Source organism: Triturus cristatus, chromosome 7 (genome assembly GCF_964204655.1).
Source record: "Triturus cristatus chromosome 7, aTriCri1.1, whole genome shotgun sequence".
Classification (NCBI taxonomy): Eukaryota; Metazoa; Chordata; class Amphibia; order Caudata; family Salamandridae; genus Triturus; species Triturus cristatus.
In genome coordinates, this window is record NC_140590.1 from 1,246,572,736 (window position 1) to 1,246,593,903 (window position 21,168).

A 21,168-nucleotide genomic window follows, 5' to 3' on the forward strand; every position below is an offset into this window, starting at 1 on the left:
AGCGGCGAGCGCGGGGCACGGGCAGTTACAGGCACAAATCAGGGTCACAGAGGCAAAAGGCAAAGAGACAGCACAAGGGAAATGGAACGCACCTAAGGCCACCACTGGCCACCAGGGATGAGGCGCAGGTGGAAGCCTGCGGGTGGTGGAGGGCCTCGAATTCTCTGGCGGCAGCGACGACAGCGGGGGTGCAGGCGGAGCTGGAGCGGGGGGGAGCGACCTACCAGAAAGGTCAAGGGTCGCTCTCCTCACCGCGCAGCGGCCGCCATATATGGGGAGGGAGGAGCAGCTGGGAGGCGGGAGGCGAGGGACGGGAGTGGCGAATGGGCGCGGAGGGGGCGAGGCCGCAGGGGAGGCAGCGGAGGGACGGGGGACAGGAGACCGGCGAGGTGATACAGAAGATAAACGGGGCACAAAACAGGGTCATAGGCACATAGTAAACACGTGGAGGGCGAGGTGGTACAGAAGATAAACGGGGCACAAAACAGGGTCACAGGCACAAAGTAAACACGTGGACGGCGAGGTGGTACAGAAATAAAAAAGGGGGCACATAAGCGGAGCGGCGAGCAAGGGGCAGGGGGCACGGACAGTCACAGGCACAAAATCAGGGTCACAGAGGCAAAAGGCAAAGAGACAGCACAAGGGAAATGGCACAGAGCAGAGTGGCCAGCAGGGGGCATGGGCAGTTACAGGCACAAATCAGGGTCACAGAGGCAAAAGGCAAAGAGACAGCCAAGGGAAATGGAACGAACCTAAGGCCAACACGATGAAGTGGTCGCACGTACTAGAGCATTAGAGAAGGAGGTTGACTCGATTAAACAAGATGTTATAAAAAAAACACCCCTAGGGTAAGTTTGTTGACCAAGCAAATTCATGGTTTGAGGGAAGATCTAGACAGGATCAAGAATCACTCCCAGAGGAATAACCTCAGATTCCTGAATGTAACTGAGGCTGAGTCATGTGCTGACATGAAGTCCTTTATAATTTCGCTGCTGCGGGACACAGTCTTAAAAGATAGGCCAGACATCAAGTTAGAGCAGGAGATCTAGGGAGCGCACAGAGACCCTTTCAAGAGGAATCCTTAATGGCAGAAACCAAGGAAGATATTGGTAAATTTCCTTTCATAAGCAGTAAAGGAGTGGCTGTTTCACTACTAAAGTGCTCTCTTTCACTATCAGATGTGTGCAAAGCGACAGACCAGCGGCAGTGGGAGCTTGGTAGGAGAATGGGGGAGCTGCATAAACTGGGGGCTTTGATAGATACCATTAAAAAGGGGGCATGGTCTTGATTTTTGGCAATCCTTGAATACCAGGTTTGTGGGGTTGAGGGAGTGGAGGGGGCACAAGGCTGCTAAGTATTTTTGAGTGTGGTTTGTTGGTGTCTCCTGGGAAACCTCTTTAGGCATTCACTATACCTATAAGACCCTGTCATCTTCCCACTGAAATCCCAAACTTTGATACACAAATCCTACTTGGCTGTCTTACATAAAGATCAGCCTGTAAGGAAGCCCATTCCCTCTTAGATGTCACTCTCCCAGCTGAGTAGCAGAGATCTACTGGCAGGCATGAAGGTAACAACTACATAACATAATACAATGGAAAAGTACAGAGATCTCCTTTTCCAGATTGATGAAGCAAATTTGAATAGGAAACCCGGAGAGCAGAGCTCCTGGTATAAAGACACTTCCTGGCAGAGGTAGCGTGTGCGCTTGTACACTGAATAGCATGTCACCTTTTCATACAAATGAGGCATCGTTCACAGATTGTTTACATATTCCATCCTGAGATGATCTTTCTCAAACCAGAGAAAATACTCTGTCAATTCCTAATAAATGAGCTGTCCCATCCATTAGGAAATATAACAAAGCATTAACTTCTGAAAGATGAAGGGAACAAGGGAGATGGCAACAGCTGGGTCTCAGTGACTTATGATGATTTTTCTAATAATAATGATATTAAAAAACATGTCATTTTAATACAGGTGGGTGAGAGACTGGCACATATAGTCTTTGTGAAGTGCTTGGCTCATATAGTCCTTGTGAAATGCCTGGTACGTATAGTCTTTGTGAAGTAGTTGACACATATAGTCTTTGTGAAGTGCTTGGCACATATAGTCTTTGTGAAGTGCTTGGCTCATATAGTCCTTGTGAAATGCCTGGTACATATAGTCTTTGTGAAGTGCTTGACACATATAGTCTTTGTGAAGTGCTTGGCACATGTAGTCTTTGTGAAGTACTTGACACATATAGTCTTTGTGAAGTGCTTGGCACATATAGTCTTTGTGAAGTGCTTGGCACATATAGTCTTTGTGAAGTGCTTGGCACATGTAGTCTTTGTGACGTGCTTGGCACATATAGTCTTTGTGTAGTGCTTGACACATATAGTCTTTGTGTAGTGCTTGGCACATATAGTCTTTGTGAAGTGCTTGGCACATATAGTCTTTTGTGAAGTGCTTGGCACATATAGTCTTTGTGTAGTACTTGACACATATAGTCTTTGTGAAGTGCTTGGCACATGTAGTCTTTGTGAAGTGCTTGGCACATATAGTCTTTGTGAAGTGCTTGGCACATGTAGTCTTTGTGACGTGCTTGGCACATATAGTCTTTGTGAAGTGCTTGGCACATATAGTCTTTGTGAAATGCCTTGCTCTCATATGAAGAGCTAGTCCCACACATAACAAATTTAAAGACCATGTACACCCCTCAATAATGACAACTCCCACGACGGCCCTCCCACAAATAATTCTATCTTTGGCTTTGCCCTGCACAATAATGTAATAATTCCAGGGTGGGTTTTAACTGGTTAAACTTATTTTGAAAGTCACTTATAGTCTGGACAGGTCACCTTTATTCTAGTGAGCTTAACTGGTCCAATTAATGTATTGGAAATGGGTTTCTGATCATTACCGTACAGCATGCTTTGTCCACATTTCTTTTTATGCTCAGCCAATCAGCATCCCCCTTTGAATCATCCTCCCCATCAGCTGTGAAATACTTGCAGAGGTAAAATGTGTGTTTTTCTAGCTCCAATAAGCTCACACTCTTGCTTCCGTAACAAGTGCTTCTACAGTTCCTGAAATCACAATACATCTCCTATAAAAGTCCTAAATCTCCATTCTTTCTGTGACTGTGTTGTTTGCCTATCAGCCAGGTTCACCGTCATTGGACCAGAGCAGCCTGCCATTGCAGAGGTGGGCAAAGACGTCATCCTTGGCTGCCGCATCTCCATCCCTGCTGAGCTGAGGGAGGTGCGATGGTTCCGAATCCAGCCCAACTCCTCCTTCATCATCAACCTGTACGAGAGGGGCAAGGTGCAGCCGACATGTGAACTCTCGCGATACGTGGGAAGGATGGAACTTATGAAAGAAAACATTACTCGCGGAAATGTGGCCTTGAAGCTCCGCAATGTCTCCCTAGAGGATGAGGGCACATACCGTTGCTACCTTGAAACAGACACCTACTTTGAAAGTGCAGAGTTTGTACTGAGAGTTACAGGTCAGCAGCCTACCTTTCCTCCTTTCTTTTCGTTTTTGTTGCATTTGCGTATTTCAACATGTACATTTCCACCCACAAGAGCTTCGTTTATTTCAGGGTTGTTATATTGGATTACTAAACGTTGCATACAAGGTGACTGCTGCAGGAAGAGCAAGATGTTTGTTCAGGGTATAAAGAGAGGCATGATAAGCAGGAAAAGCACAAGTCGGCTCTGCTCAAAGTGGCATATATACACTAAGGTGGTGTGTTCACCTCTAGAGCGACTCTGATAAACTGTACCAAGCTGGCCTTCCTTGCACCGAGGGCCCTTTTAACAACACATGTAGGGGCGGGATGCTCCAGTTCCTTTTGATGGGGACCTGGGTGTGCAGCACGAAAAGCCGATGGTTGTACCTGATCTATTTAGGCAAAACAAGAACTTCAAGTTCAGAGCATGCATGGCTGTAGATTCACATGCTTTGCACACTCCTGCCATCTAGTGTTGGGCTCAGATGTTACTGACTTTTTCTTCAAAGAAGCTTCAAGTCCCACTGTGTTCTATGATTCCTCCCTCAGTATTCCAATGTGTTTAAGCATCCACTCAGCCCTTTAATTCTTTGTGTTTTTTAGGTCTCGCCTGACCCAGCGCATGCGCTGGTCTGGCGAGACTTATTGAAAGGGCTCCAAAAAGTGCTACCAGGCCAAGAGCTACAGTGCATGTGCGTGGGCGCGCGCGCCGCGCTTTACCGTGATTACTTTCACTTTCGCAGCCGCACGGCCGCTTTGATGTTTGATCGCGATCACTTTCACGGCCGCTTGGCATAGCCAATAGGTCTCGCTTTTGGGACCTTATAAGTATTTAGTTATGCAACTGTTGCATGGCTAAACACTTATAAGGTCCCAAAGGCGAGACCTATTGGTTATGCCAATGCTTTTTTTTTTTTTTTTTAAGCTTTGGGATTTGGATATGTTTTGTAATGACTCAGACGTCGCCCGCCTCTCACTGCCTTTCTCTGGCGTAGCTGTTGGCAACTTTTGACACCCACAATTGCAGAGCAATCCTTTTGGTTCCCTGGTAGACGGAAACCCCTTGGAATCGACAAGAGAGGAATCTTTGCAGTCCTTTTGGTACAGGGGAAAGATCAGAATCAAGGCCTCCGTTCAGTGCTTCCTTCTTCGGACATAAAGACTTGGAGAATGTAGACAAATATAGAGTGATGGTTTGAAGGCCCTTCCTGACTTTCGAGGAAGAAATTGATTTTGGCGAACTTTGGCCGAGAAGGCACACGGGCAAGGCCACTATAAACACGCTATTCTCTTCTTCGCCTAGACACTCTCCTCCACCACACCCATATTCTGCACCACCTCCACCTTCTCCACAATATTGAAAGGAGTCGGTTCTCTCTTATTGTGACACCAGCAGCCATCATAGGGAGGGAGACCCATCTATCCATCATGTGGGGACAGAAGCAGAGGACGATTTGTGGGGTGACTATAATGTTGACCCAACAGCTGACCTTGACCTTGAGACCTGACCCATCAATCCATCACCCCCGATGATCCTACTGCATATCATGCAGTTATTTAGAGGGCAGGTCATCACCGCAAGGTAGACATGCACACTATTGAAGAGGAGGATGACTTCCCCGTAGAAACCCTTTCACATATTGAACGCACTGTCTGGTTTCAACTGATGCTCAGAATACTTTCTGAGAGCTTTAAGGACCTAGATAGGGCAAAGGGTAGTTGCACCAAGGGTGGAGAGGAAATTCAAGGCATCTCTCAGTGACCCTCTCTACATCAGAGGGCAAGTCCCCCCCCCCCTCCCTGGTCATTCACAAGGCAAGGAAGCGAGTACGCGTCCAGGCAACTGGGAATGTAGCCCCCCCTCCAGATAAGGAAAGCAAGCACCTTGATGCTACTTGGAAAAGAGTCATAGTAGGGGCAACTACCCTGTAGAGAATCACCAAATTGGTAGGTTTGCTGTCATAGTATGACAGGTACCACAGCTATATTATCTTCCAGAGGCCTCTAGGAAGAGAAGTGAGCAATCAGTCGCAGAGGGGAAAACTAGGTCAAATGCAACCATCAAGTGCACTCTGGATGCAGCACACTACATCCCTTCGAACCAACCCTAATGTATGGCTTTGTGTCTCAGGTTTTATGCCAGAGGTGCATCAGTAACTTAATGTGCACTTCAATGGGTAACACTCTGGACCCCAAGTGGACAATATGTTAGAGAACGTTAAGAAAGACACTAAGATTGTCAGGTCTGTGAGTGCCCTACAGGCCTTGATCTAAGGGGACCCTTTCGTAGGCCACAGGTCGTAGGGGACAACAAGGCAACACCATCAACCCAGGCACAGTCATACGAATGACAACAGTAGCCATTTCACGATTCGCACACAAGCGGGGGTTACTCAAGGGGAGGATATAGGTGTAACAATTTTAAGGGCGGGGAAGAAGTGGCTCCGGCAAGGGAGACCCTGCTCCTAAACACTGACTTTCCATCCATTCCCATAAGTCATCCAACACTCGTCGATGGAGTATATCAGATTTCCACCACTGCTGGATGGAAACCACTTTAGATTAGTAGGTCCTAGTACTGCAGGGCAACTGCCTAGAATTCCTCATCTACCCACCCAACATACCATCCCGACACCATAGCCTCAGTCAAGACCATCTGACCCTCTTGCAAGAAGAGATCTTAGCCTTGCTCCAGAACGGTGCCATACAGCCAATACCCCTGCATCAGCGAGGAGAGGGAGTTTACTCACCGTACTTGTTTATTCCAAGGTAGGATGGTTCGCTCCTCCCCATACTAGATCTACGGCTACTCAATTGACCATTCTTGTGGGAAAATTTCCATATGGCCATTCCGCAGGATGTCATCCCATTACTTCGAATGGGGGGGCTTCATAACTGCCTTGGATCTCAGAGATGCGTATTTCTACATCCTAATCCACCCTGCTCAACACAAGGACCATTGGTTCATGGTAAACGGACAGCATTACCAGTTCACAGAGCTACCCTGTGGGATCACCATAACCCCAAGGGGTTTCACAAAGTGTTTAGCAGTGGTGGCTGCTCATCTACGCCTAGCTGCAATCCACGTATTTCCCACCTCAACAACTGGTTGATCAAGAGCAGCAGACAGCGGTGTCTAGCACACACACACACAGACAGCCCAGGCTTAGACAGCCAAGGGTTCACAGTAAATGCCAAGAAGTCTTATGTTCAACCTCCGCAGAATCCGCTCTTCCAGAGATCAGTTCTCACAGGGACAGTACACCCCAATCAGGAGAGGGTGATGGCATTTTAGCAGCTGCCCTCTTTTTCACACCACACGTGCCAGAACTTTAAGTTTGGTTTTAAAGCACTTGGGTATGGTGGCAACATGTATAGCAAATGTTCCACATGCCAGGTTGCACATGCTCCCACTTCATCAGTGCCTCACCAGTCAGTGGTCACTAGCGGATGTTCAATGGAAATATCCAGTATTGATGAAGGCCAGCACTCCACGCACTCTGCAATGGTGGAACAGTAATAATTTGTTCACAAAACTTCCAGACACTTCTGCTCGTCTAGACTTCTGCTTCTACTTCCACACATCCCACCTATATGGAAAACCAGATCCGGCAGTTGAGCCTTCTCCTTCACCGCTCTTAATCTGTGGAACGACCTGCTGCTACCCATAGGAGCCTCCTCTTTACTTCTTGAATTCTGCAAGAAGCTGAAGACCTGGATTCTGGAGTAGTCGCACTAGGCAATATGTTTGGCTTGACTCTCACCTACTCAGCGCCAAGATACCCTCCTGGTTGTCTGTGAGCTCTCCACAGCTACATAACATAACATAACATGGGCAGTCTTTTTGTGGACACCCTTCTGCAGATAACCATTACTACAGTTGCGCCATTTACAAGGTGATGTGCACATCTAAACAATATTACAATCCAGAGCACCCGGACCCCCTTTCACCCCCATCAGCAGGGAAGGCATCAATTACCTGGAACTAATGGCCCTTTTTCCTGCCCAGCAAAGTATTCTACTCCATAGCATGTATGACACAAGGTGATACTTGTACTCGAGACAACCAGCGTGAGGTGGACACCACGTAAAATCGATATACTGACTCGTTCGCTACAATTTTGTGCTGATAATTCTACTACTGAAAACGTCCTCTATAGAAAGTTTACCCACGCCGGAGGACCGTGTGGGTCAGAATTAACACCGCACGATAATATTCACTAATAGAAGCTGTTTCAGCCTTGAAAAAGTCGCATGTAAAATACTTGAAGGCGACGAAACACGTGTTGGGATTTGACATTGGCTTTCTACTGAATCACAGTTCGTGATAATAAATGATGGACCAAAGAAAAACTAAAGACTTAAGCTTCGCATCATTACCTATGTGAAAATTTTGTTCTGTTGGATTACACTGTTAATACTGAGATGCTATGAATTGTTGTGTGCTAAGGGATTTGTATTAATGCATGTACTGTAGTCTCACTGCAGAATTATTAGGAGAGTACGGTAGTTCTCTTCTCCCTTGTAGCACCAGACTAATATTAGTACTAAATAACCTAGTGAATTTTTGCTGGAGCGCTGTCCCTATCAAATAATATCACTGTTCTTGCCTGTTGTTCAAGGTGATACTTGTGCACACAGAAAACTAGACAGCCATGTACTTCACCCAGCACCGGCACATCAGATTTGACATTGGGCAACTTGCCATCACTCACATCTTCTGGCAGAGCATCTCCCATGGGCAGACAATGATTTTGTGGATTTCCAAAGCCGGACACATCCAAAAGTCTAATAGTGGGAGCTTCAGCTGCAAGTCCTCCAAAGGTACTTCCACCAGTAGGGAACTACACTCATCGACCTATTCGTTACCCCAGAAAATACAAAATGCAAAAGCTTTGCCTCCATGAAACCACACAAACAGTCCATGGGCAATACACTAAAGCATGTGTATCAACAGCCACACATGATATATACGGAAAATGTTACTTACTGTTGAAGTAGTGTGAAGTACTGTAAATTTGCAAACACTCATCCACCTTCCCGGACGTGGGCAGTGATGGCATGTTTTTTACAACAAATATTCATGCATTCTTAAATAACTTCAAGGGCACATAGATATTTCTCTTTACATTCCCCTTTCATATTTCACTCGAACAAAAACCAATCTAAGGCTGGAGTTGGTGGCCAAGCACATTGTAACAGTAAGGGAGGAGTCTCACAACATTGCGTGACTCAAAACGTCTATGAAGAAAAACAGTTTGTCATGTTGGAGCTCAAACCTAGTTGGCAGGAGTACGCAAAGAATGTGAATCTACAGCACTGCATGCTATGAATGGCTGCTTACAGGGTAAGTAACATTTTCCTTTCTGCTGTTGCAAAATAGCACTGCTCTCCACAAAATCGAATGGAGAAAAATAGTACACCTGTGCAAAATGTTTATGTGGTACTATAGAGTGCTACTATTCTGTTTTTACTCTACTTTTTGTGGTTGCTAATGGTTTTTTGTTGCAGCAAAAATCAGTGCTTGTTTTTATTTACTTAGAAAAAGTACATACAAATATTTTACAGCAACAAAACAGCAATGGCCAGCACAAAAATAAACTACAATCCTGCAATATGTTGTATGCTGCTTTTGCATCCAGATGAATATTGGTAACACAAGACCAATGCATGTAATCTGGTTGCAGATATGTGGTGTTGTATGTCTGGTGCTGGAAGTCTCCTCTGTGATATTTCCCCAAATACTTACCTGTAGTTGTCATTACTCTGAGTCCTTGCTTCCTCATCCCAGTCCTAGCAAGAGATGATCTGTCCTCAGCCAGCAGCTTGACAATTTCGACTTAACCCCACCCCTTTTTTTTCTTGCTCCTCCTTCCTTGAATACAACTCCCACCCAAAGTAATTACACTTCTTATTTCATCTGCCTCCTTGGGATACTGGATTGGACTTTGATGCCTTTCAATTATTGGGTAAGTGTTTTTCATTATTTTTACCTTGCTTCAAGTGGGTCTAGGTACTCCTCTGGTTTGCCATCGGAAGTCTTGGTTTTGTCAGTGTGGGGCCAGGCTTGGCATACAGGTGGTAGGGGAGACTTGGCAGGGCCACATCACAGTCCTAGTATGCCCCATTTCTGTTGGCCTCCCTGTTCTGTTTAGGGTGGGATACCAGTAGGACATTGTGCTGCTTTTTGAAGGAAGTAGCCTCTTTTCTTGTGTGCCCTCCTCCTCCATCCTTTGGGTTGTGCCAGGGACTGTGAAGCCTTCTGTAGCAATATAAAGTGTGGCACCTCTCCTTGACACCTTTGATCCATTAGGTCTCAGCTTGGCTGTTCTTGCATTGTATGAATGTGTTTAGTTGCAAGAAGATGCTGAGCCCACCTGCGGGTTTAGCAGTTTTGGTCTATGTGAAAAGCATGGAGGAGGCAAGTGAATGCAGTAAGTGCTCTGCTTATCGAAGGCATGTTGAGGGCACCAAAAGTGTAGAGCTGAGGTGGCTTGCCTTGTCAATTTTATCAACTGCACCTGAACATCAGACGATTATTGATGTGCCTGTATGGCAGCACTGATTTCCTCCTTAGGACTGGGACAAGGTAATAATGTGCACAGTTCTGAAGTTCTCCCATGTAGTGCTGTTACTTTTTGCAAATACATTCAGAAGATGTTTTCTCCTGTGTAGGCTGCACCCAGAATATTGAGTGCCTGTTGATACCTTCAGGTCACCACTGGTTTTAGGCAGTATGAGATTGCCAGCACAGGCTCTGTTGAGGAGCTGTGAGGCCAGCTTGTTGTCTGGTACCTTGAGTGCTCGTTTAATTTAATGCTTCCTGTTAACAAAGTTATAAAACAGACATGGGACATAAGATCAGAGAATAGTCTACCATTGAAGAAAGTGGCAAATGAGAGCCCCCCCAGGCAAGGGAAGCAGATAAGCTACAAGTGCAAGGAGTGACATGATTTCAGGCAAATGAGAAGGAGCCGAATCTGAAGTATGCAGAACCTGCCTTCTTTAGATACCGACGGCTCAATCACAAAGAATGCTCAGGGAAGTTTGGAACAAAGGAAGCAGGCAAGCAAGTAGGTAATGGAAAGAGCATATAGAGGTGCAAACTAAAAGAACACTGCACACTTGAGTGGGTGCAGCAAATTATTTAGGTTCTAGTGTCCCTGACGCAGTGTGTATGTGCCATCCCACTCCTGATTTTCTGAGTTTAATCCACCCTTTTTTAGGTCTAGCCTGACCCAGCGCATGCGCGGGTCTGGCGAGACTTATTGAGAGGGCTCCAAAAAGTGCTACCGGGCCAGCCTACAGCCACAGTGCATGTGCGAGGGCGCGCGCGCACGACCACGATTACTTTCTCTTTCACGGCCGCTTTAGTGTTTGATCGCGATCACTTTCGCGGCCGCAGGGCCGCTTGGCATAGCCAATAGGTCTCGCTTTTGGGACCTTATAAGTATTTAGTTATGCAACTGTTGCATGGCTAAACACTTATAAGGTCCAGAAGGCGAGACCTATTGGCTATGCCAATGCTTGTGTTTCTTGTGCAGGAGACTCTTGTCACGTGTGACCTGACACGTTATCTACTTGATTTGGTATATTGCTCTCCACCAGAGCACTATATTATTTTGGGTGATAGGAGTTCCCCCAGACATGGGACTCCTTTTATCATGGGCAGTTGCTGCTTCCATGGCAAGCCCATGAAACCAGTAAGGGCTGGCTCCATCTGATTCATAGTAGGGGGTTGAAGCCTTTGTATCAGAACCTGAGTTCAGAGAGTGCATAACTAAGCTCATCATCCATATTTGGCGTGCCCCTGGATGTATGGAATCCCTCGTGTTGCAGGATTCTATGGGGTTTAGTGATAGTCAGTCCTACTGCCTCCCCTTCTATGTGAATGCCCCCGTGTGGCTCTTTGCTTGCAGCCCTGCCTTGCAGAAACCTTTGCAATCCAAGTGCATGTGTCTGGATCTTAGTTCAAATGCACTAAATCGAGCAGGAAGGATTCCATGTGCATACTGGACCAGGCCAGTCCATCTCCAGCAGGTCAGCCAATAGCCTGATAGGAGTAACACTTGGAAAATAACTGTGGTTAAGGGCATGGGCAAGGAATGCACACCTCACACAAAAGAATGTGTTGCCTGCCCTCCCACTGTGTCCTTCTCTGTTGGATCGGCAAGAACCCTGCAAATGACTTATTGTGCACAGGTCCTTGGGATCCGAATCTACTCACTAAAGATAATGGCTTCCCTCGATCTTGTTGCTATGAAGCTGCAACACACTGCCATTTACTTTTGACACTTCGAAAGTGACTTTTTCCTAACATTTTGGGGCCAACTTTTGAGTGACCATTTGCTTGGAGGCTAGCGGACCTAGTGCTGGATATAAGCCGACACCTATGACTTAACGATTGTTCATCTTTCACCTGAAGAAGGTCTGACCATCTATGTAGAAGAAGGCTAGGGTTCAGAGGCAGAATCTGTGGCTGGCTGCAATGGTGGGGAGATAAGGTAGGGACGTCACCCTGGTACTGAGGGAAAAAATATACTGCTGCTCGATCTGAAAGAGAAACGCAGATGGAGAGTGCTGCCTATAGAAAACTTGCCTTATTCAGCCCAGAGCCAACATCAGGTGTTCCAGAGCATTGATTCAAGTAGTTCTTAGGGACGAGTCTGAACAGTGCCGTTGTCGCGAGAGAGCCTGCATGCCTCTGCTGCCATTGGTGCAGCTCCGATGTTGTATGGGTAACACGTGCTTGCGCCCTATCGTTGCCTTTGTGAAACCCGTTTGCATGAGGACTGCATGCTTGCAACCCATCATTGTCTCTGAGATCCCTGTTCTATGAGTGATGCCTATTGGGGCGGGAGGGGGGGCTGTCGTGCCTCCACCTGCTATGATGCCTACGAAATACACCCTTGTCAAATGGCACCATTGGAGCATGGGAAATCTTGGCCTTTATCCCACCATGGTTCTTCTCTAGTATCTCAAGAGGCTATTGACTGATTAACGTAGTACAGTGTCGTGCTATTACAGCCCATGACCCGCAAATAGTAATGTGTATCTCCTGCAAAGAACTGAGTCTGGTATTGAACAATGTGAGTGCAATCGACAGAAGCAGAGGCTCCTCTTGGCCGTAGCCTTAAAGTATAGTTGCATCTGTATCCCTGTTTTATTATCTGCATGTTCTGCGAGGGACATTTTAATTACAGATTCACTACAATCACTACCAGACAATATTTCCTTAATGTAAATATCAATGCATGGGCATTTTATTTATTGTGGGTGATACATGTGCTAGCTTAATTGATATTCTATCACACATCGCCGTCCAAGACGAAGCCTTAACTGTTTGACTTTTCCCATGAAAGTCAAAGAGAGTAGGAACTTGGTAATTTACTGAGTGTGAAGCAGGACCGTTTTTTTTGTTGCGTCAAATGACAAAAGCAGTACTTGTGGCAATGGCTATCTAGTTGCCCTTGAGCCACACATGCCCCAGAGAACTGACCAGACGACTAATCCATTCATGTGGAGACCAGGAACTGAGGTGGAAGGCCAGTGGTTCATTTGAGCTACAGGCATTATTTTTGGGAACCAGCACTTATTTTTCTACATCAGATATTTATTGAATGCAAGAGAGGGAAAACGCACTGATCGTAAAGACCGGGAAAGAGAAAGACGGCAAACAGTCACAAAGGGAGATAGCAGGAACCTGCAAGAGTGACATAGGGGAGGCAGGGAGTGTCTGGTAGTGTAATAAAGAGGCATGAGGTGGATTTAGGACTGCCAGCCTTGGCATTCATCGCACCAACGTTTAATTGCACTGGTCATGAGCTCCTGAGCAGAACTTTGGGCACCAGCACTCTTACTTTTATAAATTAAGTGGAAGTGAGATGTATGTGGCTTCACTACGGACCACGCGCATGCACATGCTCGGTCTTCAATTTTTATAATTATCCCAGGATCTATTTATGTCCCCCTCTGGTGGGAAGACTATCACCAACCTCTGAAGGAAGAGTGTCTGAAGAACTAAGAATGCAATAGTTTATATATAAGTAATATGTGGTAAGTTCTTCATCATAAAGATGGTAAAAGCATGTGTAGTAAAGTGCCCCGTTTTGACATGGTTGCTCCACTTTTTGCCTGGCAGATGATGTGATTTTGACTGAAAGTGCACTGGATTCCTGACAACCAGGTCCCCAGTGCCAGAGCTCTTTCACAAAATTGTGCAATTGTTCCCCCAATTGGGAAATCCTTTAGCACCCTCTGTAACCCCCTAGTAAATGGTACCCTGGTACCTAGGGCCTGAGGTACCAAAGAGGGTCCCTAAGGGCTGCAGCACTAATTGTGCCATCCTAAGGGACCCCTCACCAAGCACATGCACAACTGCCATTGCAGGCTGCGTGTCTTGTTACAAACAAAAGTGAAAACATGTCCTGTCACACATCCCTGTGTGCCATGTCCCCTACCTCTGCATATGATATTTTTAGGTCACCCTACAGAAGGCCTGACAGCCCTAAGGCAGGGTGTTTAATATTATATGTGAGGGTATGTCTGCATGAGCAGAAATACCCCAGTGCTGGTCAGCCCTATTGCTGCCAGTGCAAGTGAACCAGAGAAGCCATCCTTAACCATGTACTGGACACTGGTGAAAATGAGTTCCACAGCTACATGATGGCTTTACTGAAAAAAGGGATGCTTGGTACCAAACATCTCATCTTGATAAACCCACTCTGATGCTAGTGTTGGATTTATCAATACATGCACTCAGAGGGCACCTTAGAGGGACCCCCTGAAAACCTACCAGCCTCTGGTGTGCTTGTTGACTGGATTCTGCCAGTCTGCCACCCTAGACCTTGTCCGGACTTCCAGGTGACCCAGAACAAAAGCCTGTCCTAGCAGAGGGTGTAACACCCCCCTTCCACAGGATGATCTGCTGATTAGCCTCCTTGGGCTGGGAAGCTTCAAAGAAGCTGCCAGCTTTGGAATGCAAATCTGGCTCCCCTCACAGTAAAGGAAGCCAATTTCTCTTGTCCAGTGCCCACTTGGCACCTTGACAGGTGGGAAAATTAGCTAGTCGGGTAGGCGTGCCACCTTCAGGCTAGTACCACTCCCAATGTGGGCTACCTGTGAGGTAAACAACACTTTTCAAAGGTAGCCATCTTTGTGATTGCATACTTAGGGATTCTGGGACAGGGTTATGCCCACTTCTCATAGGAAATTGTCATATAGGGGGCGTAGTGACCCCAAGGGTCAGTAGCCCTTTGGCTACTACCCTACACTCCCCTAACTCACCTAAATTCAGTGTTTAGGGGAGCCCCATGCACCAGAGAAGGAGATCCTGAAGACCGATGAAGAAGCAGCACATGAACAGCCGCAAAAGAGAGCACCTGACCTGGCCCTGCTGACCTGTCTGCCGTTCACTGTCTACTCTGTGCCAAAGATGACTCGTTTTGCGGCTGAGTGCCTCCAGAACCTGGGAGGACTTCCTGCCTTCAATAAAGACCAAGACCTCCCGTGAACAGTGGACCTGCCCAAAAGCAACTCCAAGGAAAGGTTCTGCAGCACCACCAAAGGCCCAACACCCGAAGTCGCCTCTGCACTCGATGCCTCCGGCCTGAGTTGAAGTGGCCCAGCGGTGCCAACATAGTTCCCCAGCTCTGCAGACTCAGAGTCCAGCGTCAGTTCACCCCTTGTAGACTCTCCGATGTCGCCTGCATCCTCTGCACACAGGCCCCCTCGATGGCGACTGCTCCAGGTAAGGAAACCCAATGCCTAAAGACACCTCTGCATCTGTTGCCCCTGAGCAATGGAGAAGAGGACCCTTGGTGTCCCTACGTCCCCGAGCATCGCCAGTCTTGTACCTCCTAATTGGTTCACACCAACTGGTCTCCTATTCCAAGCCTCTTTCCACAGTGACCGATCGCCATTAAAACCTATAGGGTTCCTGATGCTGTTTTGCACCCTGCAACCGGCCGCCCCCCTGCTGCTGGTGGTGTACCGCTGGTGCTGCCTTGGACCTTGCCCACCACTCTCCTTAACTCCTCGAGATTGGTCCTGTAAGTCGATGTATTATACCTGTTTGCAGAACTTATTTTTCCTTTTATAGGAATACATTTCAGAATTCAAAAACTACTGTGTCAACCTTTTGAACAGAAAATAATTTATATTTAAAAACATGCTTACCTGAGCGATTTTTCTCTGATGCCGAAGCATATATAAAGATACTTGCTATTTTTATAAATTGGTGTGGATCTCCTTGTTGAATCATGTTATCATTTATTAGTCATTGGGTGTATTTGCAAATGTATTGCACTCCTCTGTGTTAAGCCTAAGGCTGCTCTACCACACTGCTCCTTAACAGATCACTTTGGGATTGTATAGCAAGCCCTGCCCACTAGTAAGGGAACCCCTGGACTCTTACCACTGTTGTGGGAGGGTCGGCCGGATAAACAGATGCGGAGGCCGTATGTAAGTGGCAATGGTGGTGATTTTATTTAAGCTTATTAAGTCCTTGTGTGATAGGGGCTGTCAAATGCACTTCTCCTTCCTCATATACGTCCTCGTTCTTGTCGCTTTGGGCTGATGGAAACCGTTGTTTAGACGCACTCCACGAACTCCCGTTCCTTCCACACGGAGGATCACAAAAAGGGAGACAAAGAAAGGAGCCATCAGATACTGTACACTTTTTTCTTAATTAATCCTGTTGACGTACCCGTCACCACACCCGAACGGTGTTCAAAACGAACAAAAAGACCCCAAACCAAGAAAAGACAAAAAGAGTGGGGTATTGTGCAGAAAAGGTGTATACTAGCCAACTTTGACCAATAAAGCAATAATCTTCCCAACAGCTATCCCTTACTTCTTGCTGTGGTTTAACAAAAACAAATGATCGAAAATGCTAAACAACTTAGTGTGCCAACGGGTCAGTGTTGCGACTTACAATGCGCTCACTGTACCTCCTCCCCACTCATAGTCTCAACAACCCTCCCGTCGCCTCCAATCCCCCACTCTCCTGAGCTGCGGCCGCTCTCCAGCATCTCCGGTGGGCACCACCACTCCTCGCTCCACCTTTCGATTTCTTCACCGTCTGCAACTCCGTCTTTTTCTCAGATACTGCCTTCGTCCTTCTCCGTACTCTCGCCTCGTCCCGATTCCTCTCCGCCTCCTGTAGTCACCTCTTCTTCCTTTGTCAACTGGTCCCTTTTCTCTTTCCACAAACCTGTCCTTCTAGGGTCAGCTCCTCCCACTTCCGCCGCGTCGTCCCGCACTCCTCGCTCCTCTAGGAATACATGACAAGGGGGAAGGTTCATCCCGTCGGGTGGCGGAAAGCATGTATCCGGGTCTGCTTCCCAGCTCGAGGGTCGTCTCGGGGACAATGAGCTGGATGAGCAGGTAAGACACGGGTCCCCTATGGCACCCCCTCACATCCCCTTTCCCTTGCTGTCCTTCTAGTAGGGGTCTGATCTTGGGGATACCTTAATAGGTAATCTACGTTCACTTGGTCTTTCCCCTTTCGATGTTTGGTATGGAACCTGTATGGTTGTAGAGACAGGAACCATCTCAGAACCCTCTCGCTGTTGCCTTTGTTACGGGAATACCATTCTAAGGGAGCATGATCGGTATATAATGTGAACTCCCGGCCCTCTAGATAGTATATTAGTGTGTCAATTACCCACTTAATGGCGAGTTCTTCCTTTTCTATGACAGCATAGTTTTTTTCTCTAGGGAACAGTTTACGACTGATGTACAGTATGGATCTCTGACAAAATTTCGAAGGTCAGAAAATCGACCTACAAAAATATCGCAACACAAATATCGATTTCAAGAATATCGACATCCTATGTACAACATGGTAAGTGCAAAAATATCGAAAAAAAAATATAGATGTCAAAAATATCGTTTTTAAAAATATCGGTTTTTTTTGTTACAATAAATATGTTAAATAAACATAATAATACTTAAATATATTTAATAATGTTAAAAATTAATAATTAATCAATATAATTTAATAAAACATGAATTAAACATATACATATAATATATAATATATATACTTACTTAATAATGTTTTTATAATTATTGTAATAAATTATAAATTATTTAAAAATATTAAAAATTGCAAACACATTACACACATAAAACAATAACATAAATAAAAATTAAATAATTATGTATAACAAATTTACAAAATTACATTTAATTTAAAGATTGTTAAAATTAATTATATACTACATTAGCTAAAATAATAAAAATAAATATTAAATAGCAGAGACAATAAAACTACTACTCCAGCTCCCAAAAAAACAACATAAAGGAAAATTTTGGATAGCGCAGGGCTAAAAATGACTATATCCACTCCAGATAGTGTAACAGTAGGGAAAGTGTTGGATAACGTAGAGGTATAAATTACTATTCCGACTCCAGGGAGTGCAACAGTAAGGAAAGTGTTGGATAGCGAAGGGGTAAAAATAACTATTCCAAATCCAGAGAGTGCAACAGTAGGAAAAGTGTTGGATAGCGTAGGGATAAAAATTACTATTCCAACTCCAGAGAATGCAACAGTAGGGAAAGTGTTGGATAGCGTAGGGTTAAAAATTACTATTCCAACTCCAGAGAGTGCAACAGTAGGAAAAGTGTTGGATAGCTTAGGGGTACAAATTACTATTCCAACTCCAGGGAGTGCAACAGTAGGGAAAGTGTTGGATAGCGTAGGGGTAAAAATTAGTACTCCAACTTCAAAGAGTGCAACAGTAGGGAAAGTATTGGATAGCGTAGGGGTAAAAATTAAGATTCCCACTCCAGACAGTGCAACAGTAGAGAAAGTGTTGGATAGCGTAGGGGTAAAAATTACTATTCCAACTCCAGAGAGTGCAACAGTAGGGAAAGTGTTGGATAGCGTAGGGTTAAAAATTACTATTACAACTCCAGAGAGTGCAACAGTAGGGAAAGCGTTGGATAGCGTAGGGATAAAAATTACTATTCCAACTCCAGAGAATGCAACAGTAGGGAAAGTGTTGGATAGCATAGGGGTAAAAATTACTATTCCAAATCCAAAAAGTGCAACAGTAGGGAAAGTGTTGGATAGCGTAGGGGTAAAAATTAGTACTCCAACTCCAGAGAGTGCAACAGTAGGGAAAGTGTTGGATAGCGTAGGGGTAAAAATTAAGATTCCCACTCCAGACAGTGCAACAGTAGGGAAAGTGCTGGATAGCGTAGGGGTAAAAATTACTATTCCAAATCCAGAGAGTGCAACAGTAGGGAAATGGTTGGATAGCGTAGGGGTAACAATTACTATTCCAACTCCAGAGAGTGCAACAGTAGGGAAAGTGTTGGATAGCGTAGGGGTAAAAATTACTATTCCAAATCCAGAGAGTGCAACAGTAGGGAAAGTGTTGGATAGCGTAGGGGTAAAAATTAGTACTCCAACTCCAGAGAGTGCAACAGTAGGCAAAGTGTTGGATAGCGTAGGGGTAACAATTACTATTCCAACTCCAGAGAGTGCAACAGTAGGGAAAGTGTTGGATAGCGTAGGGGTAAAAATAAAAATTCCCACTCCAGACAGTGCAACAGTAGGGAAAGTGTTGGATAGCGTAGGGGTAAAAATTAATATTCCAACTCCAGAGACTGCAACAGTAGGGAAAGTGTTGGATAGCGTAGGGGTAACAATTACTATTCCAACTCCAAAGAGTGCAACAGTAGGGAAATTGTTGGATAGCGTAGGGGTAACAATTACTATTCCAACTCCACAGAGTGCAACAGTAGGGAAAGTGTTGGATAGCGTAGGGGTAAAAATCACTATTCCAACTCCAGAGAGTGCAACAGTAGGGAAAGTGTTGGATAGCGTAGGTGTAAAAATTACTATTCCAACTCCAGAGAGTGCAACAGTAGGGAAAGTGTTGGATAGTGTAGGGGTAAAAATTAAAATTCCCACTCCAGACAGTGCAACAGTAGGGAAAGTGTTGGATAGCGTAGGGGTAAAAATTAATATTCCAACTCCAGAGACTGCAACAGTAGGGAAAGTGTTGGATAGCGTAGGGGTAACAATTACTATTCCAACTCCAAAGAGTGCAACAGTAGGGAAAGTGTTATATAGCGTAGGGCTAAAAATTACTATTCCAACTCCACAGAGTGCAACAGTAGGGAAAGTGTTGGATAGCGTAGGGTTAAAAATTACTATTCCAACTCCAGAGAGTGCAACAGTAGGAAAAGTGTTGGATAGCGTAGGGGTAAAAATTACTATTCCAACTCCAGAGAGTGCAACAGTAGGGAAAGTGTTGGATAGCGTAGGGGTAACAATTACTATTCCAACTCCAGAGAATGCAACAGTAGGGAAAGTGTTGGATAGCGTAGGGTTAAAAATTACTATTCCAACTCCAGAGAGTGCAACAGTAGGAAAAGTGTTGGATAGCATAGGGGTACAAATTACTATTCCAACTCCAGAGAGTGCAACAGTAGGGAAAGTGTTGGATAGCGTAGGGGTAAAAATTAGTACTCCAACTCCAAAGAGTGCAACAGTAGGGAAAGTGTTGGATAGCGTAGGGGTAAAAATTACTATTCCAAATCCAGAGAGTGCAACATTAGGGAAAGTGTTGGATAGCGTAGGGGTAAAAATTAGTACTCCAACTCCAGAGAGTGCAACAGTAGGGAAAGTGTTGGATAGCGTAGGGGTAAAAATTAGTACTCCAACTCCAGAGAGTGCAACAGTAGGGAAAGTGTTGGATAGCGTAGGGGTAAAAATTAAGATTCCCACTCCAGACAGTGCAACAGTAGGGAAAGTGCTGGATAGCGTAGGGGTAAAAATTACTATTCCAAATCCAGAGAGTGCAACAGTAGGGAAATGGTTGGATAGCGTAGGGGTAACAATTACTATTCCAACTCCAGAGAGTGCAACAGTAGGGAAAGTGTTGGATAGCGTAGGGGTAAAAATTACTATTCCAAATCCAGAGAGTGCAACAGTAGGGAAAGTGTTGGATAGCGTAGGGGTAAAAATTAGTACTCCAACTCCAGAGAGTGCAACAGTAGGGAAAGTGTTGGATAGCGTAGGGGTAACAATTACTATTCCAACTCCAGAGAGTGCAACAGTAGGGAAAGTGTTGGATAGCGTAGGGGTAAAAATAAAAATTCCCACTCCAGACAGTGCAACAGTAGGGAAAGTGTTGGATAGCGTAGGGGTAAAAATTAATATTCCAACTCCAGAGACTGCAACAGTAGGGAAAGTGTTGGATAGCGTAGGGGTAACAATTACTATTCCAACTCCAAAGAGTGCAACAGTAGGGAAATTGTTGGATAGCGTAGGGGTAACAATTACTATTCCAACTCCACAGAGTGCAACAGTAGGGAAAGTGTTGGATAGCGTAGGGGTAAAAATCACTATTCCAACTCCAGAGAGTGCAACAGTAGGGAAAGTGTTGGATAGCGTAGGTGTAAAAATTACTATTCCAACTCCAGAGAGTGCAACAGTAGGGAAAGTGTTGGATAGTGTAGGGGTAAAAATTAAAATTCCCACTCCAGACAGTGCAACAGTAGGGAAAGTGTTGGATAGCGTAGGGGTAAAAATTAATATTCCAACTCCAGAGACTGCAACAGTAGGGAAAGTGTTGGATAGCGTAGGGGTAACAATTACTATTCCAACTCCAAAGAGTGCAACAGTAGGGAAAGTGTTGGATAGCGTAGGG

General features: G+C 45.4%; 1 protein-coding gene across 1 annotated transcript in view; it reads left to right on the top strand.

The window, feature by feature from the left end:
- LOC146811714 (butyrophilin subfamily 1 member A1-like) overlaps window positions 1–21,168 on the top strand; it is a 226,686-nt gene that overhangs the window by 79,803 nt on the left and 125,715 nt on the right. The window contains exon 3 of the mRNA XM_085618710.1: window positions 3,146–3,493. Within this exon, the coding sequence (XP_085474836.1) occupies window positions 3,146–3,493 (348 nt within the window). The remainder of the gene's footprint in view (window positions 1–3,145; window positions 3,494–21,168) is intronic.